Raw genomic sequence first — 20541 nt, 5'->3', positions numbered from 1 at the left:
CAATCATTGTGTTATTGACCACAGAGACAGACCCAACTGTTATCTTACCGAGCGTAGCGAAAATTCGTATGTCTATGGCGTGCATAGTGCATTTTTTTTTTCTTCTCGTCTGGCTTTACATAGAGCATAACTATGTCCTAATAATCGTAACAGACGATAAAACCTATTTACAGACACTTTGTGTACAATGTGCTCAGACATTGATAAACTTCATTAGATTTAGAGACAAGAGCATATACAAGAGCTTGAGAGCCATAGACATAATATAATCCTACTCTATGGCCATAGAGCCCATCTGTGGAGCCCATGCACTGATGATGGACTTAATGAAGATGCTGACGCAAAGCTGAGCGCAGAGGGCGCTAGAAGCGCGATGGCCGCTGTCATTTTGTAATTGCTTTGTTTACATCAGTTTGCAAATCGATTTTTTGCTGTTTTTTGTGGTTAAAACCTATCGATCAACGCAATACTTGATATGTATTCTACCTGGAAGCTCAAAGAATTGAAAGACGAATTAAAAAAACGAGGAGGGAGGATAACTGGAAAGAAATCGGAACTTGTAGAAAGGTAGTCCTAATATATATTATTAATTTTTTTTAGTGGTCTTTTATATAATTAGCACCTTTTTTTGGATTTGAATGTTTTTATTCTTAAATAATTCATGTTAAAAAATTAAGTATAGCCCTGAGATCGTTACTTTAGTACATAATATATGTTTTTAATTTTTAGGTTAGAAGCCTACGATCGAAATTTTAATTTTGGTCACCAAACCCTGCAAGCTTCTCAAAGCCAAGCAATTGACGTACCTGCTGTAGAACTTTACAAAGACGTTAATAGCTCCACCATATTGCCGAAGATTACCAAACATCATATTCAAAGTTACTTTGATAGGTAGGTACCTAGTGCTTATAATAACAAATAATATAATATTATTCTTTCAAAAGACATTTAATATAATAATACTGTTCCTTTATTTATCATGTAATACCCTAAGCCTCATTCAGTCCTCATGCATTGGTATTTATTTCAGATTCAATAAAAATATCTGTGATGCTGTTAAATTGTATGAATCGAGATACCTTCTTGTTTTACGATCAGCAACATCTGGCCAAGATACTTACCTAAAAGGTAGGCTTATTTCCACTTATACTAGACTAGCTATTTAATTTTAACTAGCTGATGCCTTGGAAATTGTGTGGAATAAGTTTTTTGATTAAGTACTACTGAAACTCCTCACACAATATTCCAGGATAAAAAGTAGCCACTCTTCAGGTTCTTAACTATACCCATACAAAAAATCACATTCCATTGCTCTGTTGTGGCGTGATTGAAGGACAAATGAATAAACCAACAAACAAACATACTTTTGCATTTTTAATATTAGTAGGATATAAGAAAATAAAAGGCGATGACTGAAATAATATGCAACTACTATTGATTGTGGTATGACAGTGTGGTTTTAGATTTTGTTTGTGTACTTGCCTTAATTTGATAATTAAAATTTATTATACCTATACTTCCAGGTTATTGCAAGGCATCCATGAAACAACTTCAATACGAGATTAACATCAAATTAAATAATGATGGAATGCCTGAAGAGGCAAACTGTGAATGTGCAGCAGGTGAAGGCAATGAAGCCCACTGTAAACACATTGCTGTGGTGCTTCTTGCAGCAGAAAACATTGTCCAGCAAAAAATAATAATCCTTCATGAAGTTTCTACGTCACAACTACAGACATTCCATAAGCCATCAAGGAAATATTATGCTACTCCATTACGAGCTTCCAGATTCCCATCAAAAAGGGATATAAATAATACTGTCTTCTCGCCATACTTGAAGCAAAACCCTGATTTTGACAAGAAGGCATTTCAATGCAGATTCCAGTCCATGATTCTAAATTATCCACAGTCATCAATGCCTATAAAACAGATATATCCTGTAGCCAGCCAACGAAGCATATGTTTGGACCATGAGTACTTGGAAAAAAGTGCCATAGATTGTTTTTTAGAATCTATGGTATTGCAAAATGTATCAGAACAAAAGATTCTGGAAATAGAAAGGGAGACTCGAGGACAAAGCAATAACCCAAAATGGCATAGTTACAGAAAAACCCATATAACAGCCAGCATTTTTCATACTGTGTGCCATTTAAAAACTGAAAGTTTATTGAAATATTCCAGTCAAATCTTACATAAAACTACAATAAAAACCAAAGCAATGGCACATGGTAATATAAATGAAAAAATTGCAATGAAAAAATATATGGACACTTTTAATCTTGAAATTACAGAATGTGGGTTATTTTTGAGTAAGGAACGTCCTTACCTAGGAGCATCCCCTGATGGCTTACTGGGATCAGAAACAATAATAGAAGTAAAATGTCCATATAGTTCGCGGAACAAAGAAGTTTGTCCACTAAATGTGCCATATCTACAATATGAAAATGGGAAACTCTCTTTGAAAAAGAACAACATATATTACTATCAAATACAAGGGCAATTGTATGTCACAAAAAGGAAATTTTGCAACTTATTGGTTTATACCTTCAAAAGTTTAGAAGTCATATTCATTGATTATGATGAAGAATTCATTAAGTACATGTTAGAAAAACTTGATTATTTTTATCACAACTTCTTTAAAGCTGCTGTGATTAAAAAACTCCTATATAAAGAATAATAATGTCTAATAAAAAATTTATATAAGATTAAACAGCTTTTATTTCATAATATTTTCTCTAAAATTACATACAAAAGCACAAATGAATAAAATTCTTGATGATAAGGCTACGTGGTATGGGCTTAATTCACTTTTTAAAATCTTGTAAGTTTTGGCTAGCCCAATAATACGTTCTATGTGCACTCGTTTGCTTGCTAGTTTTCGATCCTGGACTATTCTAATACCAGGTATTTGTGTCTTTCCTTTCAAATATGTTGGAATATTAATAGTAACGTCTTTTGTAGCAAATATATCCTGCACATTGAAACCTCTATCAGCCATAATAGAGTCGCCACTGTCACAACGATTAACCAGCTCAGATCTTTCTATGATCTGTCTATCACTGACAGAACCACCATAACATTCTGAGATATATGATATTAGACCACCAGGTGTTGCCCCAATCATAGCCTTCACAGTATTTTTGTGTTTATAGTTGCTGAATGTCACTTGCTGTGCTATAGGATTACCAGGCTTTGTAATGGGTATTTCCGTTGTGTCCACAATAATTCTTGTACTCGGAAAACCTCTTTTAAATGCCTCCGGCATAAAGTATTCAACTAATTCTTTAGTGGGCCAAATATCAATTAAATTCCATATTTCATACATAAAATTGATCCATGTTATAAAAATGTTTGCAACATTAGTTTCTGAAATACCAAACAAAAATGCCAACTCAAAATCTGGTAAATACCTTCTAAGTTTCATCATTGTTATTAACATTTGGTCACGAACACAAACATTCATAACTGTACTTCTCAAATAGTTTAAATTATAGCACATAGGAGTTAATGTGTCTAAGAGCAGCATGAATTTGTCATAGTTTTCAAGACCGGTATAAAAATGAATAGTTTTATTATTGCCTCTCATAGCTTCTAGTGATAATATTCCCAAAGTACTACCACACTGAGTGCTAACAGATATTGCTTTTGGAGTAATGTCTTCTGTTGAGGACTCTATTATTGTAGATATTTCTATTTCAGTACTCGTAGAGGGTTCTGGAATACTTTCATCCACAGTTGGTTGACCGAAGTCAATTTGGCGTCTGCTTCTTGCCAAATATCGACGGGCTCTTGATGTAGGCGTTGTTGACACATGGGTGGACCAAGGAAATATGCTTGGTATGGTCCCCTTTTTTAAATACCTGCATATTTGAGGATATCCTGAAAAATAAAAATAAATTGAACAAGTCAGCAATATTATTTGTCTAAACTAGTATTGTAACATAACTAGTAACATTGATAAAAATAAGAGCTTTTTAGACCAGGCCTAAAACTATAGGTGGATAAAGGGTGACAGGATACATAGTGATACATTAGTGATGCATGGTTTGTTTATTCTTTAAAAGAAACTAGGGAAATATTCAAACCAAATTATGTGTGTTGGAAATCAGCTTTCAAACACAGTAAAATATTTATAGTTCCATGAACACACTGGTACAAATGATAACTGCGATTCTGTGACACTAATGACTGAAATTAGATACTTTTTAACTCACCTGTGTAAGCTGACTCTCCTACATAATCAGACTCTTGGAAATGATTCCGACATAACCTGCTATGCAAAGTCGCCACAAAATTTTTGCGACGTATAACCTTCTCCCACTGTTTTTTTAACTTTGGATCTTTCGGAAATAAATGGACACCGGAGTTAGTACATCCTGGCACAGCACAAAGAGGCATATTTTGAGAAAATTAAAAAATTACTTTGTGAAAGGTTATTAAACGTATGAATATGACAGTTTTCAATGGCCATGGCGACGATGCGCCATCTGGCGTGATAAAATGGCAGTCAGCATCCCCATTGATAAATGGTCTGTGGTTGATAAACATGAATTAGTGAGTACCTACTAGTACTTAATACAAATATGAACTTATGAGTCCCACTTTTAAAGTAGCATTCTTTCTTTATCCTTGTACACATTGAATATTTAACTTGTCTCCCAACAGATAACAAGACATCATATTACAATGATAAACCGCACAAAACACCAACTAACGAGTAATATGGTGGTGACAACGCTAGGCCCAGACCACTGTGACTTACACATACTACATCATACAAAAGACAACCAGGAAGAATCTGAGGAAAGCAGACTAGAAGGTATCATGAAAATTGAAGGAAACGATGAGTCCACGTCGGCTGATGAAGACATGGAAATGGAGAATGAAGATGACAAAAATTTCATTGATTTTGTTGAGAATCCAGTAAAGTACGAAAGTGCTCCCTTCCAATGTGCATGTTGTTGGGAGGAGTTTGTCCATGAACATGCGCACATGCAACATATGAGCAAGCATGTCCAGGTGAGATAGCCGAGTGGTTCAGACGTCCGCCTCCTATTCAGGAGTTTGGGTTCTATCCCGGCCATGCATCTCTAACTTTCTAAAAGCTGTTAGGTCTTGTGTCAGTCAGAACATTGCATCTAAAGATACAAGTTCTCAGGCAACAACAGAATATGTTGAACTGTCACTAATAAAGTAAAAGTAATTGAATCTTTCCTGAGTTATGTGTGTTGAAATCAATTAAATATCACATGCTTTAACGGTGAAGGAAACAATCATTGCCGAAGGAGGAAACCTGCATGCCTGAGATGGTGGGTTAAGACCAAATGCTTCTCATTCTGAGAGGAGACACATACTCATTAGTGAGCCGGCAAAGCGTTGGTACTTGGTGATGATGATTGATCACTTCCATCGTTTTCTGAAATTCATATAAGTAATAGCTTGTTTAGTTTTGAAGGGGCTCTCTCAAACTCTCAAAGAATAAGTATTATGAATTTGTCTTGTATTTGGCAGCAAGGTGACAGTGCTGGTGAATGTGAGATGTCACAAGAATGCAAGCCTCATACAGCTGTGAGCTCCAGCTCTGCACACTCTGCACTCAGCACTGAGAACAAGTCAGTATACCTGCCACTAGCAATAACGTTTACTTCCAATTACTGTTAGAATACTCAAAAACAAAATCATTTATTCAAAATAGGTAGTATTGTGCTCCTTTTGTTTGTCCGTTTTTTAGATTTGAAAGATAATATAGTGGTGATAATTAATTACGCAAACTTAAAACTAAAGCTATGAGGGTTCCGAACGCGCCCAAGTCTGAGAAGAGCCCACAACAAACTCAGCTGGGTATTCTTTTTTTTATTATCACCACTTTATAAAAACTTTACTTTTATACTAGTTTATATTCTACTACTACTATTCTACTTCTACTTTATATTCATAATAACTAGACTTGCAACGAATATTCGGTTACTATTCCGTATTCGGCCTATTCGGCTGCTTTTATTATATTCGGCCGAATACCAAATATCGACATATTATTCAACCGAATACTTAAATAATATATTTTGTCGTAGAGAAATAATTGGTAAAATGAAAAATTAAAATCGATTGATTACGTATATAATCATATTTTCATTTCTGTTATATTCATTTAAGTAGTCATTGGTGCATAACACAGGTACATAATCATCTTCTGAATTGGAAAAATGGAGGATTCTATGTATTTGAATTATTGTGGTAATCAAAATTTAGAAGGGTGAGGTTCTCATTTCTTTTATAATCATTTATTAAGTAGTCATTGGTACATAAAACAGGTACATAATTTAATCATTTTCTGTATTAAACAAGTTAAGAATTTTTCTATGCATTTGAATTATTTTCATAATCTAAATTTAGAAGGGGAAGGTTATGGTGCAGAAAGACTAACTTTTCTGCATTTTTAGGAAGTAGTTTACTTCTTTTTTTCTCGTAGACCATCCCAACTTCAGAGCGATGAGTACATTAGAACAAAACAAAGGAGCGCGAAACAATCACGTCTGTACAAGTTTTTGGCGCTAAAATCCGGCCGAATACTTTTGCCTAATATTCGGCTATTCGGTCAGGGGCCTCGCCGAATATTCGGTATTCGGTATACTGCCGAATATACTATTCGTTGCAAGTCTAATAATAACCCAAAAAAATTCACATCTGATAATTTCATTTTTTTTTTTTTTGGTACAATTATATACAAAACTTTTGCTACAATAATTATTTTAATTTTTTTTTTTTTTTTTTTTTTTTTTTTATTATCTGAACAGAACATTATTTACAGACTTTGGTGTGAGGCCCTGCCTCCTGATGAAGTGAAAACTGTGTTTCAGGAGGCAGTGTCTTCCCATAATATAGTGTACAGCACAATATAATATAACCACTTATAATAATTAAATTAAGTTTAAATTGAAAACACGTAATTAAAGGTATACTTAATATTTAAAGATAGATAGTTACAATTCTAAGAGATTTGTGTAGTGTGTGTGTGTGTGTGTGTGTGTGTGTGTGTGTGTGTGTGTGTGTGTGTGCGAGTTTGAGTGCGTTTGCGCGTGAAAAAAAATATATAAAATATAATAATTACATTTATTTAATTTGTTAATCCTTTTTGCAGAATAATTTCTCGACATTCTCATAGTCGTATTTCTTCAGCCATGTTTTGACATATCTTTTTAAGTCTCTATTCGTCATATCTTTCAATGTTCTTTTTTTTAGTAGGTTATATAAGAAGGGTGCAAGAAAGTCGTACTGTCTACGCGCTAAACTACTCTTGACTGCAGGTACAGGGCATCTGTCGATTCTCCTTGTACTCGCAGGTAGGAGTGGAACCGCTTCACTGTGATATCTGCGCTTACTCTATGATTACTTTAATTATTTTAATAATTTTCATTATTTTAATTATTACATTTTAATATTACTTTTAATTTACGTAATTTAATTTGTATTAATTATGGACACAATTTATAATTGTCTGAAATAAAATATTTTTATTTTATGATGGGCACTTTTGGTCCAGGGGCAACCAGGGGTGGTCTTTTTGACGACTAGGTATAACTAGTAGTAATTTTAATTTATAATTATTATTAATGTTTTAGAATTTACTTATTATCCTTAATGATTTATTATTTTTGTAAATTGTTTCTTTTTATTTTATATTTTTTATTAAATATTATTTATAACTATTTCAATAAATAAAAAAACTGTCTTTTATTATTATTTATTTATACTATTCGTAGTATCAGAAGTCATAGTAATACTAGTAGTAGTACCCGTTCCTCCTCTCTCACCTGCTGTATGCAGTACAGCTGCATGCTGGCTTCACCGCGCACTCTAGATACATTCTGATAATATATTTCACAGGCCGGCGGACTTCAGCCCTTCTGCACATACTACTCAAACCTTAGGTAAGATACAGCGTTATCACACTCTTCACACTAATATTATAAAGGCGAAAGTTTGTATGTGTGTGTGTGTGTGTGTGTGTGTGTGTGTGTGTGTGTATGTGTGTGTGTGTGTATGTTTGTTACTCCTTCACGCAAAAACTACTGGACGGATTTGGCTGAAATTCGGAATGGAGATAGATAATACTCTGGATTAGCACATAGGCTACTTTTTATCCCGGAAAATCAAAGAGTTCTCACGGGATTTCGAAAAACCTTAATCCACGCGGGCGAAGTCGCGGGCGTCACGTAGTTTATCACTACATGATAGCTGCAGCTTCGTCCGCATGGATTGGTCAGATCCCCTGCAGCATCAAGATTGAGGAGTTGGAATCCAAATTTTTTTTGGAATAATGTCACAAAGTTCCTCTATCGATTAAAAGAAAATTACGAAAATCGGTTCAGTAATCTCTGAGATATCAGTGTACACTCGGAAAAATAATTCGCTTGGCAGAGCATACTAATGCGCGCGTATGTATACAAACACGATACACACAAAGATACGACCCGATGCTATCCGATAATAGATACACTCACACTTACTACACTCACTCACACTTCTAGATAACCTTACCAGTCGTATAGGGTTGCAAATTTCACATTCGTCAACATAGTTCTGATGGCCGAGTGGTAATAGTGTTGAAGTTCTTAAATATGGCGTGAGTTCTAATCCTAGTGGGGGATTGCTTTTTTATTTTTGCAATTATTTATTTTGTCTTCTTTATACAGTCAAAATTATCATACTTTCAAACAATATAATTATAAGCAAGAAAAAACAAAAATAATAACACTTTTCTATTTTAGAAGTTATTTATTTGTCTTTTGTGCAGTTCATAAATTATTATAATAAGCAAGAAATAAATAAGACGCTTGTCAAAAAATTAACACATCAAGTTAACAGAAGGTATACAAAAGAGGAAAAAAAATTGACATACTTTATCTACTCCTATTACTCCTATAGTAATTTAAAACCAATATCGATGTAAATGTATGCTAAAAGTCGGTCAAGTATGAACGTAATGTTTTATTTACGTTTTGGGTTACTTTTAGGTTTGTGAGATGAATCAACATGTTAATTACTTAGTTAGAAATCAAAATCAATTATAACTTCTAACTGCAATAACAATAACATCACTCACAAATAGAATTAAATTAATTACCTATACTTTATTTAATAATGTATAAAGGTAGGCCACCCTCGTAAGCTATTACTTTTTGTAATCGACTCGTCATGTTAGTAACCATATTCCAGCAAGTCTATGCTGCCCCACAGAGACTCCCAGGTTGAAGTTACCACTTTATTCAAAGTATAATATATCGTTTACCTGTTGTTCTATTATTATAGTATTTTACGTCCATCCTTGTCCGACTCAAAAGATTTTTCATTATTAAAAATAACAACGTAATTACATCAGTCAAAGTTTATATATTTCATTGCAAAATGAAAGTCTATGGTCCTGGTGCAAACCATTCGTAATATTTTCTTCGTAATGTATTCCGGCCGCACGCAAATGCTTCCGCACAGTTTGTAGAACTACATTGTGCTTGGTCGCTGTCAACCAAATTTTTAAAAAGGAATCCACGCTATGCATTGCAACGATTTCTTGGTGGTGATGTGACTCCATCTTATAAGCTGATGGTTTGGGCCCAGGTCAACAATTGTCTACATGCCCCGTTTCTCCGTAGTGACAGACCCACAAGCGCACGGTATTCATCTGTAAATGATTATATCCTGGATTAATACATAGGTTACTTTTTATCCCGGAAAATTAATGAGTTCCACGGGATTTTTAATAACCTATATACACGGGAATGAAGTCGCGGGCATCAACTAGTATTTAGTATATTGGTTACATTGTTATATTATAATGCGTCTGATTAAAAGTATTAAATGGACTAAAAACATTACGCTAACATTTAGAAAATACTAAATGCACATAAGTAAAACCATAAACATAATTTCAATACGAGTAGGTTATATTTGTTTACTTACCGATATCATCGATTTCGGTTATCGAAATATTCCGCTCAAATAACAATCTCTGCTTTTTAAACAAAGATAAATAAATGTTCCATGGTGGTGAGAAGTTCAGTAGTTATTCAGTGTGAAAAATAACACAATACACCATAAATGAATTCACTACTAGGATCTATTAATCCGCGTGCTCAAGTTCTATTTGACAATAATTTATAAAATAGGTAGGGTAGATTTAAAAAATGGGACATCAACTTGATATTGCCATTCTGTAATCTATCGGTATACCTACACCGCATAATTTATCGTTTTGTGGGTTCGAAACATTTCAGTGATGAATAGACCTTAACTGTCTTGTTTTAAAGCTTAAATTCGTCCACATATCTACAGCCAGCACTGCAAGTGAAAACTGCTAATTAAAGTCGTGAATTTTAGACGTTATCTCAAGGTGGTTTAAGGCCATTTTACTCTGACATAATTGTGCTTCGACGATCGGATTCTATCAGCGTGGGTAAGCGGCAATACTACCTAGTGCCTGCTGTGGGGAAATCAGCGAAATATGTAATTTGTAATTATTGCAAGTAGGTATGGTGAAAAGAGACCGACAATTCATTAAAGAGAGATAGGTGTAAAATAATAAGTAAACGAGTTATGCACACACATAATGCTTCGTTGTGTTGCCTGCTTACCGATTTGTTTTGCTTTGTGTACTGTTAGTAGAAAACACAACTCCTCCATTTTTTTAAGTCGGTAAAAAAGTAGCCTATGTTACTCCTTGGTTAAGTCCCGTCAAAATAGGTTCAGCCATTCCGAAGATTGACCCGTTCAAACAGACAGACACTTCAGATTTATTTATTAGTATAGATATAGATTTTACACATTTATAAAGCAACTTTTTAACTATTTATATATATTAACTTTAACAACAAGAAAATAATCAAAATGTTTCGTTTCAGTCGCCCCCCTACCCGCGAGTCTTGCGACAAATAACGAGATACAAGTGCCCCCAACTGAAGAAGCCGATACAAACGTCAGTTGCCGCTACAACAGATTGACAGATTGTTTTGTCAAATTATACGATGTTTTCTCTAAGAAAGTTGTACCAAGACAAGACGGAAAAGCTGTTAGGTCTTGTGTGAGTCAGAACATTGCATCCAAAGATACGAGTTCTCAGGCAACAAGTGAGAACGAAGTCTCTACAACAGAATATGTTGAACCTGTCACTAATAAAGTAAAAGTAATCGAATCGAAAACTTTACAAAATAAAACTGATTGTTTGAAGAATGTCATTGATATACAATGTTCGTTACAGAGTAGTTCACACACGGAGGGAAAATGTTTCATTTGTGATATTTGTAGAAAAGTGTTTAGACGAAAAAGTCTCTTAGTTAAACACATAAAGACTCACGCTGAAGTAAGATGGCTCACTTGCAAGATTTGCCAGTACAAATGTAAATATCAAAGTCATTTGAAGCGTCATATGAGAACCCACACTGGTGACAAGCCATACTCCTGCAAGATATGCGAGTACAAATGTGCAGATAGATCTAATCTAATGAATCATACGAGAACTCACACTGGTATAAAAAAATTCTCGTGTAAGTTATGCGATTACAAATGTGCGCAAAATGGCAATCTAGTGAGGCACATGAGAACCCACACAGGTGACAAGCCATATTCATGTGAGATATGCGAGTACAAGTGTTCACAAAGTAGTAATCTAAGGGATCATATGAGAATACACTCTGGTATAAAACCTTTCTTGTGTAAGTTATGCAATTACAAATGTGCACGAAACAGCACTCTAGTGACGCACATGAGAACCCACACTGGTGACAAGCCATATTCATGTGAGATATGCGAGTACAAGTGTTCAGAAAGAAGTAGTCTAATGAAGCATATGAGAACTCACACTGGCATAAAACCTTTCTCATGCAAGTTATGCGATTACAAATGTGCACATAATTGCAATCTAGTGAGGCACATGAGAACTCACACTGGTGAAAAGCCATATTCATGTGAGATATGCGAGTACAAGTGTTCAGAAAGAAATAATCTAAGGGATCATATGAGAATACACTCTGGTATAAAACCTTTCTTGTGTAAGTTATGCAATTACAAATGTGCACGAAACAGCACTCTAGTGACGCACATGAGAACCCACACTGGTGACAAGCCATATTCATGTGAGATATGCGAGTACAAGTGTTCAGAAAGAAGTAGTCTAATGAAGCATATGAGAACTCACACTGGCATAAAACCTTTCTCATGCAAGTTATGCGATTACAAATGTGCACATAATTGCAATCTAGTGAGGCACATGAGAACTCACAATGGTGAAAAGCCATATTCATGTGAGACATGTGAGTACAAATTTTCAGAAAGAAATAATCTAAGGGATCATATGAGAATACACTCTGGTATAAAACCTTTCTTGTGTAAGTTATGCAATTACAAATGTACACAAAATAGCCATCTAGTGATGCACATGAGAACCCACACTGGTGAGAAGCCATATTTATGTGAGATATGCGATTTCAAATGTTCACAAAGAAGTAGTCTGATGACGCATAGGAGAACTCACACTGGCATAAAAAAATTCTCGTGTGAGATATGTGATTACAAATGTGCAGAAAAGGGAGGTCTCGTGAAGCACATGAGAACTCACATGGGTATAAAACCATTCTTATGTAATTTATGCAACTACAGGAGTGTAACAAATAGTTATCTTGTGAGGCACATGAGAACCCACACTGGTATAAAACCATACTTATGTAGTTTATGCGACTACAGATGTGAAGCAAATAGTAATCTTGCGAGGCACATGAGAACCCACACTGGTGAAATGCCTTTTTCATGTAAAATTTGCGAGAAAACATTTTCTCAGAAAAAATGTTTAGTAAGACATATGAAATCCCCCCACACTGCCACTGGTGAAACGCCTTCATCAAGTTCGTGAGCCGCACGCCTCACTCCGCCGCCGGAGAATGCTCAGGAGATAAACTCTACAACAGACTGTGTGTAGTGTGCTTTGTGTAGAGTGTATCTTGGAGGATGACCAGATTAACAGATACGAAATACATTGAACCAGTCACTAATACAGTAAAAGTAACAGGATCAAAAACTGTAAAAAGTAAAACTGATCCTTTGAAGAATGTCATTGATATGCAATGTTCGTTAAAAAATAGTTCACACACTGAGGAAAGTCGGTTCATTTGTGATATTTGTCGAAAAATTTATAAACGAAAAAAGGTCTAAATTAAACACATAAAGACTCACACTGAAGCAAGACGAATTTGCAAGATTTGCGCGTACAAATGTAAATATCCAAGTTATATGAAGCGGCACATGAGAACCCACACTGGTGAACGACCTTTCTCGTGTAAGTTATGCGATTACACATGTGCGCAAAATTGTCATTTAGTGTCGCACATGAGAACCCACACTGGTGACAAGCCATATTCATGTGAGATATGCGAGTACAAGTGTTCACAAAGAAGTAGTCTAATGCAGCATATGAGAATTCACACTGGTATAAAAAATTACTTGTGTAAGTTATGCCATTACAAATGTGCGCAAAATAGCACTCTAGTGACGCACATGAGAACCCACACTGGTGAAAAGCCATATTCATGTGAGATATGTGAATACAAATTTTCTATTCTAATGTCTAATGAAGCATATGAGAACTCACACTGCCGCTGGTGAAACGCCTTCATCAAGTTCGTGAGCCGCACGCCTCACTCCGCCGCCGGAGAATGCTCAGGAGATAGACTGTACAACAGACTGTTTGTGTATATTACGACTAGCTGATGCCCGCAGCTCCGCCCACTGGGATTTAGGTTTTTTAAAAATCCCGTGGGAACTTGAATTTCGCGGGCAGAACCCGTCTCATGCACCTCAAGGGGCATGAGACGGGCCTGCCCGCGAAATTCAAATTTAATTTGGTTTTTCGCATTTTTTAAAGTATGGTTAAGAAATTAGCTCTAGTATAGACTAATTTTGACACATTAGTCGATACCAGAGCTAATTTCTTAAACTGGACCCTTTCAAGTAAAGATTTTTATATAAACCTGTGTCGCAATAGAAATGCCATAAGCCTACGTTGTTGTATTAGTTTAAAAAATGCGAAAAACCAAATTAAATTTGAATTTAGCCGGCAGGTCCGTCGCTTCCACCTTAATATACTGTAACTCCTACAGTTTTCTTAGCTATAAGTATATGAGAAATAATAAATGTATAAGTACCTACCTATTAATGTATGCTTTTATTTACCCTCCATTTATCTCATCCTAAAGGCCTGCACCTGTTTGTACTGTGCCTGCACCGACGAGGGTCTTCTATTTTGTCCGTCAAACCGGCCAAGTGCTAGTCAGACTCCCGCACTGAGGGTTCCGTACTCTGGTTTTTTTTCCGACATTTTGCACGAAAATCAAAAACTATTATGCATAAAAATATATAAAAATCTTTTAGAATGTACTGATAAAGCCCTTTAATGTGATACCCCACTTGGTATAGTTATCTTAGGTACTATGAAGATTTAAAATACTTATTTGTTCATTCAACACACTTTCATTTTTTTAGGGTTCCGTAAGCTCAAAAGTAAAAACGGAACCCTTATAGAATCACCTTATCTGTCTGTCTGTCCGTCATGTCTATCAAGAAAACCTATAGGGTACTTTACGTTGACCTAGAATCATACAATTTGTTTGAAGTAAAATTTTTTGCGCTTCTGAAGTTACCCGTATTCACGTATATAGCACTGTGTCTATGGCAGATGGCCTCTCTCTGGAATCTGGATGATCCTTATAGTAGTAACTGATCGAACTTGGTGCGGCGGAACCAGCGAACTGTGCGGTGCGCTGGTTCAGCCGAGACAAAACAGACGAGCGCACCGAACCCTGAACCGTTCAGTTGTCTTGTACTAGCAGTGCGTGAACGTCTCGATATGCCATCTGTTCTATCAAAACAGGCTAAAATCGCATTAGTTGCAGCAACTATCGTTGCTACATCCTCATTATCTACAAAAAGAAGAAAAGAATGGGCAAAATTACATCTTAAAAACAGACAATAGTACAGTCATATGAGTCTTTATATAACTCCAACAGTTCTATAATAGCTCTTTTCTCTGAAACAATGCTATCTTCTTGGCGCTCGGAATCATTATTTGATGCGAACACGTTGCTACGTGTTGCGCGTACGGTGCATAGAGTAGGATTATATTAGCTGAACCAACAAATGGTTCGGTGCGCCGTCCACACTCCACACGGCCGTATCGGTTCGGGAGCGCACCGCATTCGATGTGCAGACGCTCCGAACCAGCCGCACCTATAAAAATAATAATAATGTACGGCGTACCGTGCGCCACACGAGAGAACATGGTACGACGGCGAACCGCGTTCGTGGTTCGACCGCACCAAGTTCGATCGTCTGTTACTACTTTTATACTAAGTCTGTGGCCATGGTCTGTGGGATGATCTCAAAAATCAAATAATGACAATCAAAGCAAAGAATTGGTAAGACTTCGTCTGTGGTGGCGTTTGCTGGCGCGCGTGCGGTGCTTTTTTGGAGTGTGTTTTTGTGAGAAGTGGCCGGTTTTTGTGTTCTGCTGGTGTTTATTGGTGGTGGAACTGGCTGGGAAGCGCTCTAAATGGCGCCGCGTGTATGTCGGCGGGCGCCGGCACAGACGGAGTCCATACTTATACATATAGTTTCCATAACTTGTGAATACTACAAACTTGACATTGGCTAATCAGTGAAAAGCCAGACGAGAAAAAAAAAGAATAGGTAAGTACCTAACTAATACCTAATCTGTGATGTAAGGGGCATGAGACCGGCCTGCCCGCGAAATTCAAATTTAATTTGGTTTTTCGCAATTTGTAAACTAAATACGACAACGAAGACTTATGGCATTTTCAATTGCGCCAATGGCAGTATCATCCTCACAGGTTGATATAAAAATCTTTACTTGAAAAGGTCCAGTTTAAGAAATGAATTAAAGTATCGACTAATTTGTGAGAATAGTCGATACTAGAATTAATTTCTTAAACTGAACCCTTTCAAGTAAAGATTTTTAAATCAACCTGTGAGGATGATATTGCCATTGTCGCAAATAAAATAACCATAAGCCTACGTTATCGTATTAGTTTAAAAATTGCGAAAAACCAAATTAAATTTGAATTTTGCGGGCAGGCGCGTCGCTTCTACCTTTTTTGTGTTATTGAATTGAACGAAAGTCGAAAGTTTTAAAAGGACTTCGTCTGTGTTGGTGTTAACTAGCAGGCGTGCTCTGCCTTTTTGGAGTGTTTTTTTTGTTAAAACTGACTGGAAAGCGCTCTAAGGGGGTGCCGTGCGTGTGTCGGCGAGCGCCGGCACAGACGGGGTCCATACTTGTATAGTTTAACTAACTTGTTACAAATAACTACAAACTTGACATTGGCTAATCTTTGTAAAGCCACACGAGAGAAAAAAAAAAGTTCTAAAAGTATATGAAAAGTACCTATTAACCATCGTGGTCTGTGATATTAACTTACAAACATGTCAACACGGCAGTGATGCCAACTTAGCAACTTTATAGCTAGATCTAGCTATTATTTGGTGACAGCAAAGACCTTAGGGTGACAGACAGCCACAATTTAATGAAACTTGTAGCTAAACTTTTTAGCTACTTTTTCTAGCAACTTCCACTGCCTCATTCAAATGCAGAGGTAGAGAGGTTATTCTCTCAAATGAATTTAGTGAAAAATAAGCTAAGTTTGTTAACTCTGAACTCATTCCTCCGCAGTAGAGACTTCCTCAGGAAAAGTGGTAAATGTTGCTATAACTGTGTTTTGCCTAAAGATGTTCTGCATAAAATGGGTACTGCGGAAAAATATTCAAAATCAGCGCAAGACCCGGAACCCCAGCCATCGAAATCTTCCTATTTAATTAATTAGTTTTTAAATTATTTTTATCTTTTACTTTATTAATTTCTTATTATAAATTCTTTTGAGAATAAATTCTTTAACCACATTTTTATTATTCAATGACGTACACCGATACTTTAGACATTTTTAACTTTAACAATGTTAGAATTAAGGAAAATAAAAATGATTCTTAGAAATTGTCATTTTATTGTCACTTACCAATACCTACCAAGTTCGTTAACGTAGTGTTTAAATATTCTTTGCCTAAGTTTTAACATTTAGCACTATCTAGCAACTTTTTGGGGTAAAAAAAACTGGCAATCTAGCAACATTTTGAAAAATATCTAGCAACTGGGAAAGCTAGCAGTTGGCAACAGTGACACGGAACAATTACTAGTACTAGGTACTGTTTAGCATTTGCTTGTGCGTATAACTTTTGCTCGAATATGGATCGAATGTTATGTCGAGCTTGACATTCAACTCAAAACACTAAGCCTTGAAAATGCGGTGTTGTGTGCCTTTCTGCAAAAGTACTTCCGACAATGTATCAACATCGGACGGAGAAGGGAAAGCGATTAGTTTTCATGGGTCAGTATGTTTCAGTTGACTTCTAAACCGTAGTCATGACTTAGCAGAGCTTCTACTTGTCACACTCCACAACAGTGATATATAAATGAAAATCCATGTCTGCTGCGCAATGTCCAAGTTGCGAGTTAGTCCCTGATCAGTTCTGTGCTGACTGATGGTCTGAGCAGTAGTCAGTTCGTACAGATGAGCTGGTCACGCTGGTGGTCATTGAAACTGTCCTGCAGCCCACTTGCAGCAAACCAAGAGCTTTCAAGGAGTTATCAAAATGTGTGTGTATCTACTTGAAATATAACTGACTAGCCGATGCCCGCGTGGATTTACGTTTTTTCAAAATCCCGCGGGAGCTCTTTGATTTTCCGGGATAAAAAGTAGCCTATGTGTTAATTCAGGGTATAATCTATCTCCATTCTTAATTTCAGCCAAATCCGTCCTGTAGTTTTTGCGTGATTGAGTGACAAACATCCACACTTTTCCATTTATAATATTAGTATGGCTTAGGATTAGGATTACTGTATAAAACAAATCAGTATGGTACTATTTGTTGTGTATAACATAAAAGGTAATTTCCAGTTTTCCCCGTGAAATGCATCTCCGTACTGCCTGGCTTAGAGCCCTCGGAAAACAAGACAACCTTCCAGACTCTGCTGTGGTCTGTTCACAACATTTTCTAAGTGATGACATTTATGAAACAGAAAGTGGCTCAAGGCAAATATGTGCCGGTGCTATTCCTTCCACAGTGCAGGTAACTCATAATATCATGTTCTGTGTTGTTAGTTGTCAGTAAATCATAAGCAATTAATCAGATCAAGTGTGGCTGAGGAAGCAGGAGCTATGACATTGGATCTGAATTTCCCTTTTTAACCTCCGACCAAAAAAGAGGGGTGTTATAAGATTGACGTGTGGATCTGTGTATCTGTGTATACAGATACACAGATACACAGATCGTAGCTCCTAAACTAAGGAACCGATTTAAATTTACTTTTTTTTTTGTATGAAAGGTGGCTTGATCGAGAATGTTCTTAGCCATAATTCAAGAAAATCCGTTAAGCCGTTTGAAAGTTATCAGCACTTTTCTAGTTATTACTGTAACCTTCATTTGTTGGGGGTGTTATAAATTTTTAATTTACACTTGTTTCCTCATTTGTTATAGTATTGTATGGAAACAGTAACGTAGAAGTAACTTATAGTCTGTTTCCAGGTTTGCATGATATGCCTAGACACTGACAGCAAGCTGTTACTAATGAGTAAACTGAAATTGGATGAAGCATATGAGAAGTTAACTGGAGAGCCTGTAAGTTGATAATTTATGATGTACTAGCTGTGCCCGCGACTTCGTTCGCGTGGAATAGTGACTTTTCGGGGTGCGAGGCGTGTAGTACGTACTCGCGTAAAAAATGTTCGCCGTGATTCTTTATAGTTGACATAACTTTTTTATTTATGAACCAATTGACATGAAATAAACACTAAATGTTAAGTGAAGCTTACTACAATATATTAGTGAAAACCGTATCTAAATCGAATAAGCCGTTTCTGATATTAGCGTGCACAAACATACAGACAAACAGACAAAAAAAAATTAATTACAATTTCGGGTTTGGCATCGATATAATAACAACCCCTGCTACTTTTTTTTTATATATTTCCATTGTACAGACACCACATTTCTACAATTTTATTATATGTATAGATAGTTATGTTTTGTATCCACACAAGATGGAGTTAAACCCCTAGATTGGACCTACATCCATATTCACACTTAAATGCTTTTGATAAATATGTTAGCAGTGTAAGGACGAACAAGGATTACTGAAGGAATGTCAGGAGTGTGGAGTGAATGTATAGGATATATTTCGGACAGTGTGCGTAGGAACTTTTCGATCTTGTCCCCCCTTCACCATTTTACCACCGAACCGCAAGACGTCGGGCGAGTTTCCATCCTTATGTCGTCGACATTCCATCTACACGCATGAAACGTTTTGCGTCTTCATTCCTCATACGCATGGCTAAGGTTTGGAATACTCTTCCGCGATCTGTGTTTCCTACCAATTACAATCCGGGTATCTTTAAAACAAGAGTGAATAGGCACCTTCTAAGTAAGCGCGTCCTATCTTAGACCACATCATCACTTTCCATTAAAAAAAAAATGTCTGACTAAATATGTTGTTTCAGTTGTGTGATCAAGGAAAACTAAAACAGACACTTTGCGTACAATGTGCTCATAGATTGATAAACTTCAGTAGATTTAGAGACAAGAGCTTGAGAGCCCGTGCACTGATGATGGACTTAGTTGAGAAACATGAATCAGTGAGTACTTAACACATAATATGAACTGATTAGTTCCACCTTTGCTTTCAAACTTGCATTCTTTCAATATGCTAGTACTGTACACATTGAATATCTAACTTGTCTCCCAACAGATAACAAGACACCATATTACAATGATAAATCGCACAAAACACCAACTAACGAGTAATATGGTGGTGACATCGCTGGGCCCTGACCACTGTGACTTACACATACTAGAACATCTCTCAGAAGACAACCAGGAAGAATCGGAGGAAAGCAGACTAGAAGGTATCATGAAAATTGAAGGAAATGATGAGTCCACGTCGGCTGATGAAGACATGGAAATGGAGAATGAAGATGACAAAAATTTAATTGATTTTGTTGAGAATCCAGTAAAGTACGAAAGTGCTCCCTTCCAATGTGCATGTTGTTGGGAGGAGTTTGTCCATGAACATGCCTACATGCAACATATGAGCAAGCATGTCCAGGTGAGATAGCTGAGTGGTTCAGACATCCGCCTCCTGTTCAGGAGGTTGGGTTCTATCCCGGCCATGCATCTCTAACTTTCTAAAAGCTGTTAGGTCTTGTGTGAGTCAGAACATTGCATCTAAAGATACAAGTTCTCAGGCAACAACAGAATATGTTGAACCTGTCACTAATAAAGTAAAAGTAATATAATCTTCCCTGAGTTATGTGTGTTGAAATCAATTAAATATCACATGCTTTAACGGTGAAGGAAACAATCATTGCCGAAGGAGGAAACCTGCATGCCTGAGATGGTGGGTTAAGACCAAATGCTTCTCCTTCTGAGAGGAGACACATA

The 20541-nt window shown here is 36.3% G+C and overlaps 5 protein-coding genes across 5 annotated transcripts in view; 4 read left to right on the top strand and 1 right to left on the bottom strand.

Moving 5' to 3' along the window:
* The first annotated feature begins 330 nt into the window (after positions 1–330).
* On the top strand, positions 331–2677 carry LOC123878341. The gene is made up of 4 exons (XM_045925524.1): positions 331–567; positions 730–891; positions 1031–1128; positions 1524–2677. The coding sequence occupies exons 1-4, from the start codon at positions 476–478 to the stop codon at positions 2675–2677; spliced, it is 1506 nt and encodes a 501-aa protein (XP_045781480.1). The 5' UTR covers positions 331–475.
* A 39-nt stretch (positions 2678–2716) lies between these two features.
* LOC123878351 lies at positions 2717–4517 on the bottom strand. The gene is made up of 2 exons (XM_045925542.1): positions 4215–4517; positions 2717–3879 (listed from the first exon to the last, which is right to left on the bottom strand). Exons 1-2 carry the CDS (start codon positions 4396–4398, stop codon positions 2717–2719), a joined length of 1347 nt encoding a protein of 448 aa, XP_045781498.1. The 5' UTR covers positions 4399–4517.
* A 66-nt stretch (positions 4518–4583) lies between these two features.
* Positions 4584–12898, top strand: LOC123878464 (zinc finger protein 271-like). Its single transcript, XM_045925635.1, has 5 exons — positions 4584–5019; positions 5512–5612; positions 7885–7928; positions 10896–12377; positions 12420–12898. Exons 1-5 carry the CDS (start codon positions 4687–4689, stop codon positions 12896–12898), a joined length of 2439 nt encoding a protein of 812 aa, XP_045781591.1. The 5' UTR covers positions 4584–4686.
* A 3-nt stretch (positions 12899–12901) lies between these two features.
* Positions 12902–13796, top strand: LOC123878388 (protein krueppel-like). Its single transcript, XM_045925585.1, has one exon. The coding sequence runs from the start codon at positions 13276–13278 to the stop codon at positions 13645–13647; it is 372 nt and encodes a 123-aa protein (XP_045781541.1). The 5' UTR covers positions 12902–13275; the 3' UTR covers positions 13648–13796.
* Positions 13797–17266: 3470 nt separating this feature from the next.
* LOC123878302 (zinc finger protein Xfin-like) overlaps positions 17267–20541 on the top strand; it is a 41629-nt gene continuing 38354 nt past the window's right edge. Inside the window, exons 1-5 of the mRNA XM_045925447.1 lie at positions 17267–17432; positions 18003–18174; positions 18631–18723; positions 19602–19736; positions 19850–20206. Coding sequence (XP_045781403.1) covers positions 17347–17432; positions 18003–18174; positions 18631–18723; positions 19602–19736; positions 19850–20206 — 843 coding nt within the window. The 5' untranslated portion in view covers positions 17267–17346. The remainder of the gene's footprint in view (positions 17433–18002; positions 18175–18630; positions 18724–19601; positions 19737–19849; positions 20207–20541) is intronic.

Source organism: Maniola jurtina, chromosome 26 (genome assembly GCF_905333055.1).
Source record: "Maniola jurtina chromosome 26, ilManJurt1.1, whole genome shotgun sequence".
NCBI classification, from domain to species: domain Eukaryota; kingdom Metazoa; phylum Arthropoda; class Insecta; order Lepidoptera; family Nymphalidae; genus Maniola; species Maniola jurtina.
The sequence above is the reverse complement of the archived record's forward strand: the minus strand, read 5'-3'. Positions and strand labels throughout refer to the sequence as shown.

Bases quoted from the DNA above. Each gene is read 5' to 3' on its own strand.
- LOC123878341 (XM_045925524.1), top strand. From the start codon at position 476: ATGTATTCTACCTGGAAGCTCAAAGAATTGAAAGACGAATTAAAAAAA. The intron at 568-729 runs GTAGTCCTAATA...TTTAATTTTTAG, and splicing joins AAATCGGAACTTGTAGAAAG to GTTAGAAGCCTACGATCGAA. The intron at 892-1,030 runs GTAGGTACCTAG...TATTTATTTCAG, and splicing joins ATTCAAAGTTACTTTGATAG to ATTCAATAAAAATATCTGTG.
- LOC123878351 (XM_045925542.1), bottom strand. From the start codon at position 4,398: ATGCCTCTTTGTGCTGTGCCAGGATGTACTAACTCCGGTGTCCATTTA. The intron at 3,880-4,214 runs GTGAGTTAAAAA...TTTATTTTTCAG, and splicing joins AGGAGAGTCAGCTTACACAG to GATATCCTCAAATATGCAGG.
- LOC123878388 (XM_045925585.1), top strand. From the start codon at position 13,276: ATGAAGCGGCACATGAGAACCCACACTGGTGAACGACCTTTCTCGTGT.
- LOC123878464 (XM_045925635.1), top strand. From the start codon at position 4,687: ATGATAAACCGCACAAAACACCAACTAACGAGTAATATGGTGGTGACA. The intron at 5,613-7,884 runs GTCAGTATACCT...TATATTTCACAG, and splicing joins GCACTCAGCACTGAGAACAA to GCCGGCGGACTTCAGCCCTT. The intron at 12,378-12,419 runs GTAAGTTATGCA...ATAGCCATCTAG, and splicing joins TGGTATAAAACCTTTCTTGT to TGATGCACATGAGAACCCAC.